Source organism: Pelmatolapia mariae, linkage group LG12 (assembly GCF_036321145.2).
Source record: "Pelmatolapia mariae isolate MD_Pm_ZW linkage group LG12, Pm_UMD_F_2, whole genome shotgun sequence".
Classification (NCBI taxonomy): Eukaryota; Metazoa; Chordata; class Actinopteri; order Cichliformes; family Cichlidae; genus Pelmatolapia; species Pelmatolapia mariae.
In genome coordinates this window covers 19348395-19360917 of record NC_086237.1, presented here as the reverse complement: position 1 = coordinate 19360917, position 12523 = coordinate 19348395, and the positions used below count along the sequence as shown (strand labels likewise).

The following is a 12523-nucleotide window of genomic DNA, read 5'->3' as shown; positions in this document are numbered from 1 at the left end:
GGCGTTCTTTTCTTCCTGCCAGCCTAACTCCTGCTTGGAAAAAGACAGCAACCTAAAGGGAATAGGAAAGCCAAGCCCCAGAAAGACCTGACAACTTCAGAGACTACCACAATATCCAGTTCACTAGAGACTCAAAGAGCTTCTAACCTTCAACATTAAGCTTCCGGCCTCGGTGAAAGTTAGAATGACACCACGCTGTATGTCACAAGTACACCCACACAGTACAACGTCTGAAAACTGGAAAAAGTTCACATGAATATCAAAGATGTTTCACACAACTAAAATAAGTTTTAAACACTTATTTGCTACCAGAATATAATATAATGTTAACCTTAAAAGGCTTAACACACCTGATCCAGCTTCTTCTTGCCAATGTGGTCAAACTGGTGGAGAGGATTGAAACGGGCACCTCCAACATGACTCTCGGGGCCAAGATCAAACTTCACAAAAAGTGGAGGATCATTTGGCAAGTCTGAGCTTCCACTCAGTTTAGACATCAGCAGTTCCTGTAAGCAGGTTATGAGGGTGGGATGGAAGAAGAGAAACACAGGAGACGGATGCAATGTGATTGATAAGACTGATAATAAATAAGCTGTAAAGAAAAAGGCTGACAGCTAGAGTGAGGCCAAAAGGTTTTGTATAAGTAAAATAACTAAACTCAAAGTCGATCAAACAGACCAAACAAAAAAGAGTCTAGTGGAGTTTTAGAGTCTACTTACACGCCACGTGTATGGCTCCACCCTGAGCCATATTTCAGTGAATGAATAAAGCAATGAAAAACACATATCAAAACAAAATATGTACACACAGAACGAAAGAGAAACACAGGTTTTTTACACTAGTGCACTTTCTGGTGCTGTTTCTGTAACCTTTGCTGTAGTTATAATGCATGTGTCTCACATGAGGTCCAGCATATAGTAATGAGTCTTTGTACACTATGACTCGATGTGTGTGTTCATGCACACATAGGCATCCTGGTGTGAATTTGGTATATTCCCATCCGTCAGCTTGACATGGCCTCTGGACCTCCTCCTCCCTCACCTCACCACCAACCCAGTCTGTCCCTGACCTGCATGTTCTTGCCTCGACCTTGGCTGGGTAGAGACGCTGGAGCTGCCAGAAGGATAACTCTTGATTCTTGAGGTTCCCATTCACATTCTCTCAAATTGTCGAGCAGAGTTATTATATGTGTTAACACTTTACATCAAAAACACATACTCTATATATCAATGCTGGATCCTATTAGACACAGATTATGAACTCCAACTAGACAGAGAAAGGTAAAGAGGTCCGGTAATGCAATTTAGCCTACAACCCAGGCTAAACTGTAAAAATTAAATAAGATTAATATAACTAATATAAGGTTAAGACTAAATGTCAAAGAAGTGTTGCATTAAAAATAAATTAAAACTAAAGAAATTAATATCCTTTTCATTTAGCCTGAAGAATAAAGTTTTTAAGATTTAGTTGTAGTATGTCATGTCCTTGTTTCATGCTAGAAAAACTAACATGTTTGCATTCAGAAGATTGGAGAGGGTTAACAGTCTTCCCAGCAGCACTATGAACTCTCTGGGATGGTGTGCTCATTACAGAAATACACAAGCAACTTCAGAGACCAAAAGAAAAAAAAAAAAGATGGAAAAAACCCACAAAAATAGCATTTGTGTCTTGTGATAGGCTTGTTAATAACCATTGCAAACTTTTGAATACTGTCCAGTATGCATGTAAAAATGAATGGAATCAGACACAAAATTCACATATGATGTGAGAATGCAATCAAACTGTTTATGTACATTTCAGGACACTCGAGCCAAGCTGGCATAATGTTAGCTTATAACCAGCAGTTGTTGATGTTTACACAGTCCCGAGATGTGAGGATCACTCTGCTAACAAGTACCTGTGACAATATGGTTTATGTATGTTTTTGTGCGTTATAGAGCCCCAACTTGAGTTAGCAACATCCATAAAACACAATTAGGTGGAAGGACGTCCAAGTTTTCAAGATGGCATGGCAACATGGCGTAAGTGTATGAGAATGCATCAATTTGTTGGACTAACACTAACTATTTATGAGTACAGTATTCTCTTTTTCTATTAAGTCATCTCAAAAAAAATATTTACTGTACCTTTAATGTTTTGCTTTTTCAACTTGATTTTCATTGGACAGGAAACGGCAACATTCCAAAAAAGTGTTACAAAACCAGTTAAAACAACTTAATATGATTTTTAGCTTTTCAACAACCACCAAAGATCTTTTTTAGACATCAGAAAACTTTAGCTACAATAGGCTAATAAAATCTAATCGATTTGGGGACTTTTAGAAGAATAGTTTTTGAAGTAAATGTCATAAAATAACTTCCACTTGAGTTTTAAAGGGCTGTTCTTCCTCATTGAAATCTCTTCCAAAAAGCTTTCCACGGAATCTAGTAACTCCACGAGGCTTCCTCTGCTCTATATGAGGTGAGTGTATTACACTGGAAATCACTGTAGGTTTGCACCCTTGAGGTCACTTGAACAAAAGACGATCAGAACAAGCAGACTGCACACAAGCAGCAGCCCTCTTCCCTCTGTCTCCCCCTCCTGAACAGCCTGCGGCCTCAGGCCAGCAGCCACCTAATTGCTGGGGAGAGCGAGTACTTCCCTACCTCATTGCCTTGGATGATGTGATAGATCTGCCTCAGGTAGCTGCTGCCACCTGCTTTGTGGCAGACCTCCAGCAGCATCAGGCCTATTTTCTGCTCAGTCAGTTCAGCCGCAGCAACTCCTCTCTCGCTTCCTTGTTCAAATACACTGAGAGTGAAACAGAGATGGGAAGAGGAGAACTTAGTAAAGACAACACAAAGAAAAAACCCATTGTGAAGAACAGAGAAGATGAGAGGAGCAGAAGGAGGCAGGGTGTCGGCTTATATTTGAATACCACCTCTGGCTAAGGAAGTATTTTCGAGTTTGGAGAGGAATTTGGGCTACAATTTGGAAATTGCTATGACTGGAAAATTAACCGCATTAAAATGAAAGTTTTTTTTTTTATTCAGTTACTTCACAAGGCAAAAGAACTTCAAAATGTAAGTCTTGGCAAAGAAAAAAAATTACATTTTGCTCTAGTATCTGAAAACCAATCAGACCAGTCAAATCTTCTGTGGTGAAAATGACCAAGAAATACCAAAATCATTTTCACTATTTTCATTATAATTCATGAGATACATGAGACATTTTAACCAAAGGATGCCGTTGCACTGGACTGGAGTGCGTGTGTGTATGAAGCTTGTATGTAATTGTATGTCAAGGTCCGTAGGCTTGTATTTTCCCAACCCAGGTGAATGCCGGCATCGTTTTCCTGCCCTTCCTGTATGGATGGATATCACACTACCGTCCATCAAATCTTCTCTTTCACATACACTCCCTGTCATTGTTCTCTCTCTCCTCACGTTTGTAATTATAAAGTGGCAGAAACGGTGTCGCCTGTCAGCCAGCCATTGGCTGTTTGACATTGAGAGTTGCAAAAGAAGAGGAGTCCCGTCTCGTCCATATACATCGCCTCATTCTTTTGCCTGGCGCCCTGGCGGTGGTGTTGTCGGTGATGGTGGCTGTGCATCCGTGTCAGCACCTGCGCTGTATCCTTTCCTGTCCATCACTGTGCAGGTGAAGCAGATGATTGGATTCAGTCAGCAGGGTGATTAATGAGGGCCCCTCTGGATTTGGGACAGCCTATCAATCATGTCATTAGGGCCAATGTGCCCTGAAAGAGGCAGACCTCCGCCAAGGAATAACTGCATTCATCTTCATCTGTGTATGCATCCCGTCAGCCCAGCCAGGGTCACCATGATGGAGAACAATAATCTTCCCCTCTACAAATTACTTTGCAAAGACAAGGTGGGTGCTGTTGGGGAGGGGGTGGTGGTAGTGGTTTACAGTTAGGAAAGGAAAAGAGGAAGGTAAAGATGAAGGAACTGAAGAGGGATCGTGTAGGGCCAAATGTTTTTTGTGAAGGCGTTTACTCTGAATGTGTGTGCGCATGGGATGCCAGTAAGAGAAGTGCCAGTTGTTTTTGGAGTTATTGCAACCTTCCTCTCTCTCTTCCTCGCTCTCTCTCTGACACTGTATTCTGATTGTTTACAAGCCAGGCGTCACTTCCCTGTGAAGGTTAGTTTAATGAATAGTAATGATCCCACTGAATGCCTCCGACAGGTGATACATAATCACTCTTCTTTCACTTTTCCACCCCCTCACCACCCCTCAGCCGCCTCGTCTCTTGCCTTTTTTTCTCTGCACTTACCCCCTCTTCCTGTCACTGTAACAGACAGCATTTCCTAGAACTGGTCATAATCTATTCAGTGTCCTTATTTATTTCATTTTTTTTTTAATGGTTACGCTACTGAATCAACTTTATATGAGGATGAATGTGTCCGGAGTTTGCTATGATTAAGTGAGCGACCAGAAGACAACATTTCTGGGAACAAGCAGCAAAATGCAACGCCAAAGGTCACAGATCAGCCAAAAACGAAAGCTGTTTTCCCATCATTCCACACTGCAGTTCATTCAGTCAGGCATGTGCATCATTTAGCACAACAAACAAATCTGAGATTTATTGATTTTACTCATACAGATTGTCAGTAAAAAATTATCTTGGTTACATGATACATCAAAATTTGAATGCTCAATTAGAAATGCATGTCTAAGTTGCATTTGTTTAGTGTTTTTCTAGGTAATTCTTATGGCAAGTAGTGAAATATACCATCAGTCAGTTTGATGCATTTGAACCTCCTCCTTCAGCAGACAGTCAGCCCTTATTTTTGACAATCACAAAATTACATTCAGGGAAATAAATTTTATGAAAAGATTTTGAGGCTGACATCAGTAGTCTATACTAAATGAGAGTGAAGATGGACTAAGAAAAAAATAGCACTTAAGCTACTGTTGGCACCATTCTAATGTTGACCTCTTTCTAGATCCTCCCACCTGTCTGAGCAGAGTTTGCGGGCCTTCTGCAGCTGCAGTTGTGTCCACTTTGGTCTTTTTTCCTCCAAGGCCTGTATAACTTTGTGCACTGAAGGTTTGGGAACACCCTAACAAGGCAAATGAATAAAAATATGACAGACATTAAGCCAGTCATCATATACAGAAATTATATAGACAAACATATAAACATACAATGAGATATAAAAAGGTCTGGTACAACCCACTACCATTTGTAATTTCTAACTAAACCCTCTACCTGTTGTGGCTACCACATAAATTTCAGCCATTACCTTTTGCTGAATGCCTATGGCCGCCTGTACACACTCTGCCAGCAGGGACAGGCGGTCTTTTGCTGAGCGGTCCAGAGCCAGACCACTGATCTGTTCTAGTGTGTCTGGGTCTTCTAGGCCCTGGATCAGGCAGCCCAGCAAGGCCCAGATCAACAGGCCCACTAACCGTAGCTGCCGGGCATGCTGGGAAAGGTGCTTCTCTGCCACTTGGAATAGAAAGCGGATCGGGAGTGGCAAGGATGCTACAGCCATGGGCAGGTTGGTGAAAATGAAGGACAATGCTTGAATTGCTAAGGATATGATAGCTAGAAGAAGAAAGAAATGTTAGTAAAATTCCTTGAATTTTATCTTGAATGTGCAAAACTCAGTCTGTGCATACTTTTAGCAACAGTGTCCTTTCCCTTTACATCCAATGGTGTGTAGTTCCAGTCCTTGGGTATTTTAGCCAGGACATTCTCTGGCACAGTACGCTTGAACAAGGCTGCACCAGGCTCCTCTGTGGCCTGCCAACCCAAAACCATGGAGACGAGGTGTAGCAGAAGGCTATTGGTGGATTTTGTGACTATGTCCCGGACACAGCTGACAACTATAGGTACTGTCCGTGTTGTGTCTGACAATAATAAACAAAGGAAGCAGATTTTTTAAAACAAGGGTCAGCTAAAGAAGATCAGATGAATGACTCCAGACCGTAATTATTATTTAATTTTAAGATTTGGGGAAAAAAATATTGGTAAACTGCATAAGATAAAGTACAAGGTTAGTGTTACAGAAAAACTGTTAGGTTTGTTAGGTTACTGAATTTACATACTTTGCACTAAAAATGTTAAATTTGAAATCAATACTTTGTGTTTAATCTGAATTTTTTAGCTATGTCAGAAAAAGGCGGATATGTTGTCAAAACCTTTCAAAATGATACGAATGATAAGTTTCTTTAGAGAAAACCTCCTTATACTGTTCTAATTATCCCTGCACTAGGAATATGTTTATGAACATGTTACTGTATACTGATATAAAAATGGAGAGTGGATGCTTACACATTAGATCAGTTGACATTTCATGTTATAGTTATTGTGCTTTGGGATTTATTTTTAAAGCAACAATTTAAAAGTCAAGAAATAACTCTACTTTTCAAAGAATGACAAAAAACAGAGACATAAATCATTTATATGAATCCATATAGTGTTAAGGTATTCTCTTAAAATATCTGCACCAAATGTGAGTACTCAAGTTCAAATTAAAATCAGATGCTCTCGATCAAATCCAGGTGGCCTGATAGCACGAATCTTGCTACGTTCTCCAGGTTTACCGTTTTTCGTCGGTTTGCCCTTTTATATCTCGCTCATATTGTTGGCAGAGTAACTACAGTATGAAGTTGTATGGCACTCATAAACTTCCTACAGCCCCGGCTGTAAAACCAAAGGCTACAATCGGGAGAAACAGTACTGAAGCGGCACTAAAAGCGCACTGAAATCTCAAAGGATGCCTAACAAAATAAGTAACCTTAGCCGCAGAAAAAGAGGAGAACGGAACAGAAAATGATATAGCTTTTCGAAGGACAAGCGCTCTGTTGCAGGTGAGACCTAGACCTATTTTTCAAAGTCACTTGATTCTCAGACTTTATACCACCTGCAACTGTATTGACCTGTGTATTGATCTGAAGCAACCTGGTACAGTGTGATGAAACGTCAATGAAAGCGGAGAAATAGTGAAGCTCTCAATATAATCTATGAGTTAACTCAGAGAACAGTTTAAATAGAAATGGGGGCACTGGGGGTATCCTGTAACCAAAATTATAATACAAAGATTTGGAACGGTCCAATAATTAAACTAATTACCCTGTGAGGATAAATGTTGATTGGATGACATTGAGAATTTTTCTGCGGCACACTCTAGCTCTCTTCCCCTTCATTCACTCTGTCGACCCCTCCCTTGCTCAGTATCCATCTAAATACTCTTCTCCAATCACCCTAATTTATGCTACAATAATTACCACTTACCCAGGATATAAGAATCACCACTAAAAAGAGCTTCACACTCCACAGGAGCTCAGATTAAGCTCTGTATTAAAACTTGCACTAGAAAGAGGCAGAGAGAGTTGGGGAATAACTACAGTCTGTGTAAAAGTATACTTATGCTTTAGCTCATGTTCATGCAGTGTCAACACTGGCCTTTAGAGAAAATAAAATTGAGATATTCTTTGAGGGCAGATTTACCATAGTATTTGAAAATTCACCAATTAGACTCAACATAAAATCTGGCAAGGTGCACTGAATAACATTGAATCGCATTACAATGCAATATTCTGACAGACATCAGGTTTTGTAGCTCTCACTTTGACCTGTAGCACCTGCCTAAAATGTTGCTCCAGGCCAAGCACACAACCCCACGGCAGCAGGACAAAAGCACCCTGCCAAACTGCACAAACTGTTTATGGAGGCGTAAGGAACACAATAACAGCCCAAGGTGTTCATTCGGCCTTTAAACTCTCCAGATCCCAAAACGATTGAACATCTGGAGGACCTGCTGGAACAAACCGTGATCCACAGTGTCACTACCCTACAACAAACAGGACCCAAAAGAGCCACTGCCAGACACCAGAAGAGACCAGGAGGAGGGCAGCCAACACAATATGAAATATATGCAATTTTAATGTTGGGGCTTTCTTAAAAAATGCAACAAATCAGGAAAATCTTTAATTTATTTACTTCAATTCACTACTCGGAAATTCAAGTAATGATTATTTGTCATGTTCTCCAGTTTATCACGAACTGTTCATTTTAAAACTAACCTGATTTACAGTGCTGTATTTTAACACATACTTTAGGTACAGTGTGTTTGACACACTTCTGAAGTAGGAAGTCGAAAATCCTAGGAGTTCCTAGTTGAAATTTTCAACTGTAGCGCCCCCTCAAATCAGATTTCCCACTCAGAAAGTCAGAGAAGCCCTACCAACCCCAACTTTAAAACAGTAGTGCATCTAAAGTTGTAAAACTGTAAAGCATGTACTCTGTACTACCACTTTTGTGTATTTGTGACTGACTAAATAGGCCGTACATAGAGCACTGACCAGGTTCTATGTATGAACATCTGCAGCAGTTTTTGTTCTTCTCCAACTGCTACTACTAGAACACAACTCTGGAATGAAGTCACTCCCAGCTCTGACACCTGATTTCCAAAGTAAAAGGAATCCAGGGTCACAGTACTAGAGCACACAAACTAGAGATTGTGCAACTGCTCATTCCAAAATCAGTGCAATGCCAAAATGTGACAGCAATTGCTAAACATTAGGACACAGCAGAAATGTTGTTACTTTACCTGCCAGAGTGTAGAGATGTTCCCATATGTGTGCCCGTTCCAGGTATGGTTGAAGGGCCAGAGTCAAGGCCTTAGGAACATTATTCAGGCAAGAGAAAAGGTTGAACAATGACATCATGAAGTCATCTCCTTCCTTGCAGCTCTCTGTAGACATTTCTGAGCTGTTCTCCTGGCAAAAATCTGAAAAATTAAGCGTCATTTTGGTGACACACATCTGTGAACAGTACAAATTAATGTGTGGATTAATGAAATCTTGATATTCTGGACCACTTGGCACAAACAACTGGATGCACAAAAAGATTAACACTCGTGCCCACACATACATCCGAGGGTGTGTAGGCGAGTGTACAGCGGGTTTTTTTTTTGTTTTTTTTTTACAAACTATAGTCCAGAAAATATCACTCTTATGGATGTAGGTTTAGAAAGATACAAAACCCAATTCTGTGAAGCAGCATTTTGATTTCCGTGAACAAAAGCACATTGGAAAATGTCAAGGCTTCCCAACCTGACACATGTTAACAGAACGGGTGAACAAAAGGCACTGTGGAGTAGAAGGGGAAGAAAAATCCACATCTGTGTTAGATGGAGGAAAAAAGACAATAAAAAAAACAGAAAAAGAAACAGATTTCAAAGCCCCTGGCTGTGGTATCCACAGTACACAGAGACAGGAAGTGAAAAGGAAGGGGTTTTGACAGGGTGTCCTTGTGGGGGTTGCTGTCTGAGAATAGGGCTGAGGATCGAGGTGTGTATATGTGTGTGTGTGTGTGTAACCCATATGGATGTCTATATATGTGTTCTATGTGCTTACAAGTAAGTGTGTGTGTGTGTTAAGTTGACAGGGGTTGCTGAGGAAAAGCCCATTGCTCCAGAGGTGGCAGACATCCAGCAGTCTGTCAGTCAGCTGTGTGGGAGATGACAGCCATTTGAATAGGAGAGAGTATGTAACGCAGCAGTCAATGAGGGGGCGCTGTGATGAAGGGCAGCATGGCTTCCTTCTGACTAATGCTGAACTATTTTAAAATGACAGGGCTAAATTAGCTGCAGCATCCCAGTGACAGTAACATTAGCCACCTTAATAACATGTAGGTAGGAAGTGCTCAAACTGTTCATGGAAGCTGATTTCTTCTGTCCCTCTAGCCAAGACTCCCTTTGCATCCCTCGTGCCTATTTTCATTCACAATAACTAATCTAACATGTAGACTCCAAAGTGGTCAAACAGCCTGACCTCCAATCAGTCTATTAGGTGGCATTGTGTGGATTACACCATCATCTTATTCACTGCCTGTCTAATAATTGGTCCTTGAGGAGAGAGTGTTCTGGATCTCACTGCTGTGGCTGCAGTGGTCCAGGAAACAGGGGTGACTAACATTAATTTCCACTTGGGGTGCTGGATAACATGGCAGGTTAACTAGGTGCCTTATAATAATGATCCCATTATGGAGCAGCAGATGACTTCAGAAAAACACATGTCAGTGTGCTGGCACATCTCTGTGGAGTTTCCACTACTCCTGCAGCACACAATAATTCCAGTGTGTTTTTGTTTCTATGCTGATTTCTCAAATGCTTTTCCCTCCCTTCCTCTCTGTCTCTAAGCTTATCCAACCTTGATACGTAGCCAATGCATACACCTGTTTATCTTCCGGACAGCCAGTCAACCAGTCACAAGGGCCCTCTCTGTAGACCTCTGTAATTGGAAGCAGACACGCTGAAGATAATAAAAAGGCCATGTGTGTGTGTATGTGTGTTTGTGAGCGTGTGTGTGTGCATCTGTACACCTCTAATTTAGGGTAAGCTGTGCAAATGTGAAAAGTGATACTGTAGATGTAGAGAAGGTATGTTTTCAAATTATTACACAGTGCGAAGGTCTGTTAGTTGGCTGGTCAGCTTTCTCATAAGTTAGTGTGCTTTGATAAGGCAGGTACAAAGAGTTAGAAAATGAACCATCAACAAAAAAAAGAGCCTTGAATTAGCTATAATAAAGTCTAACTGAAACAGCGTGGATTCACCAAACCATCTATTAGTCACACTAGAATTTTTTCATCAACAGTGCTTCAAAACACACCCTAATATGTACATGTACATGTACATGCAGAGGCAACACAGTAGTGTAGGCATTCAGTCAGGCTGTTCCTTCTGTCTGTCTGCTTCCTGGTTAATTACCCCGTCACCGTGATAACACATGAGAGTCAGCGCTCCTAGCGTTGATTTACGGCAGCATGCAGAAAGAAGCATTGCGGAGCCTCTGAGTCAGACTCAGACCGAGCAAGAGAACAAGACAGTGAGAGTTGTTATTAATGAGGTCGCTATAATGTGAATTAATGTGCGAGTGCACAACAGTCTTTAAAGGTTAGACTGTTGAGAAGACTGTGGAGAAAGGAAGGAAGGGAAAATCTTTAAAGGTCAGGCCGTGTGCTCCGCCTGTGCCTGTTGAGTGTTTATTACTGCACTCTATTGATTTAGTGATGATGATGACCAAGGTGAAAATGATGATGAAGGCAAAGATGCTGATTAAAACTTCATAAAATGGATAGAGCTTACCCAAGGTCTGTAAAACTTACTTAAGATATTAGAGCGCTGCAATTAAAACAGAGGTAAACACTTCCCTGTCATGTTCTCTTTGGGATCACAGAGTTATTAAAAAAATGTAATTTTAAAGAATGAAAGAAAGTGGCTTTAATTGTCTCCGAAAAGACAGACAGCCAGGTATGTCCACAACACACACACACTATAGCCCTTATCCAGTAACATGTAACAATCCACGTATGCGTGCAAAAACGACAGACTTACAAGAATTTTCCAGGAGTATTCTGGGCAGGTGACAGTCTCTGTACAGCAACATTTGAAGTAGCAACTTGGGATTGCATCCGGGGTCAGATGTCAGTAGCCTCAGTTGACATGCCAAGGATGCCTGGCCCATAAGGCCATCTCTGGGAGAGATGGAGGAGAGAAGGAAGGAAAACAAAGTTGACAGTTCTGCAGTGTCAGGTGAGGTAGAAGTCTGCTTAGTGAGAGACAACAAAGAAGGAAAAAGCTTCACAAGTGAAAGATAAAGAAGTCTTTGATGACGCTTTGGAGGGAATATTTGGTAACACTGGTAACTTCCTTCAGTGTCACTCACTCCATATACAAGCCAAGTCTCCAAATGCCTTCATTCTCGCTTACTTATAGTGTGCACCGGGAAGGAATTAGCTCTAATCTTGGCCAGCTAAAAGCAAATTAACATTTGGGAGACAGCCAAATACATGAATATACAGCAGTACCCACCCCTTCATCTTTTGTATAACCAAGAGGCTGCAGCCAGCTGTGGGTAATGAGCCGTATCCTTGGTGTGTGTGAATGCGTGTGTGCGTGTGCACTCTTCAGAGCCTATGCTTGTCGTTATGTATGTGTGCGAGTGTGGGAGCATGCTGACATGTGTGTGCCTCCATGTTACTTTATACATCTCAATAAAATCTAATGGAAGGAATGGACAGAGTTTGTCTGAAGAGCAAGGAGGCGGGAGGCAGCACAGGGGGTGTCTGCCCAGAAATTAACCATTCTATTTGAGCCAAACGGCTAGAGCAGGGTGCACCCTGCTGCTTGACTGAGGAAAACTATGCCTCGGTCTGACAGCACAATTTATGATGTCACTGAGACCGCAAATCCAGAAGAAATCCTCTTTTAACTGCTCTGATGAATCTATCCAGCTACAGCACCGGGTCATCTTACTAAACCAAGACACACAGATATAGATGTATACACACACACACACACACACACACACACACACACACACACACACACACACACACACACACACACACACAAAGGCAAGATAAATAACGCAGGGTATAAATGTGCACATACAGAAAATATTTTTTAGCCTGTACAGCTGGATGATTTATTGAGATCTTTTGTGATTTTATCATTGTTTTATTTAATAACCATAACAATGGGCTTTATTTTAATGGACTGGGGAGAGA

At 41.2% G+C, this 12523-nt stretch overlaps 1 protein-coding gene across 9 annotated transcripts in view; it reads right to left on the bottom strand.

Moving 5' to 3' along the window:
* The window catches only part of kiaa0825 (KIAA0825 ortholog), a 120113-nt gene that overhangs the window by 67875 nt on the left and 39715 nt on the right, over positions 1-12523 (bottom strand). For 6 of the 9 annotated variants that reach the window (XM_063489994.1, XM_063490000.1, XM_063489996.1 and 3 more), the window contains 8 exons: positions 11349-11488; positions 8562-8741; positions 5626-5856; positions 5247-5551; positions 4957-5063; positions 2646-2790; positions 351-506; positions 148-237 (listed from right to left, as the gene is read on the bottom strand). In XM_063489994.1, the coding sequence (XP_063346064.1) occupies positions 148-237; positions 351-506; positions 2646-2790; positions 4957-5063; positions 5247-5551; positions 5626-5856; positions 8562-8741; positions 11349-11488 (1354 nt within the window). Of the gene's footprint in view, positions 1-147; positions 238-350; positions 507-719; positions 742-2645; positions 2791-4956; positions 5064-5246; positions 5552-5625; positions 5857-8561; positions 8742-11348; positions 11489-12523 lie in introns of those variants that run through there. The other 3 variants (XM_063490002.1, XM_063489999.1, XM_063490001.1) reach the window with 3 other exon arrangements.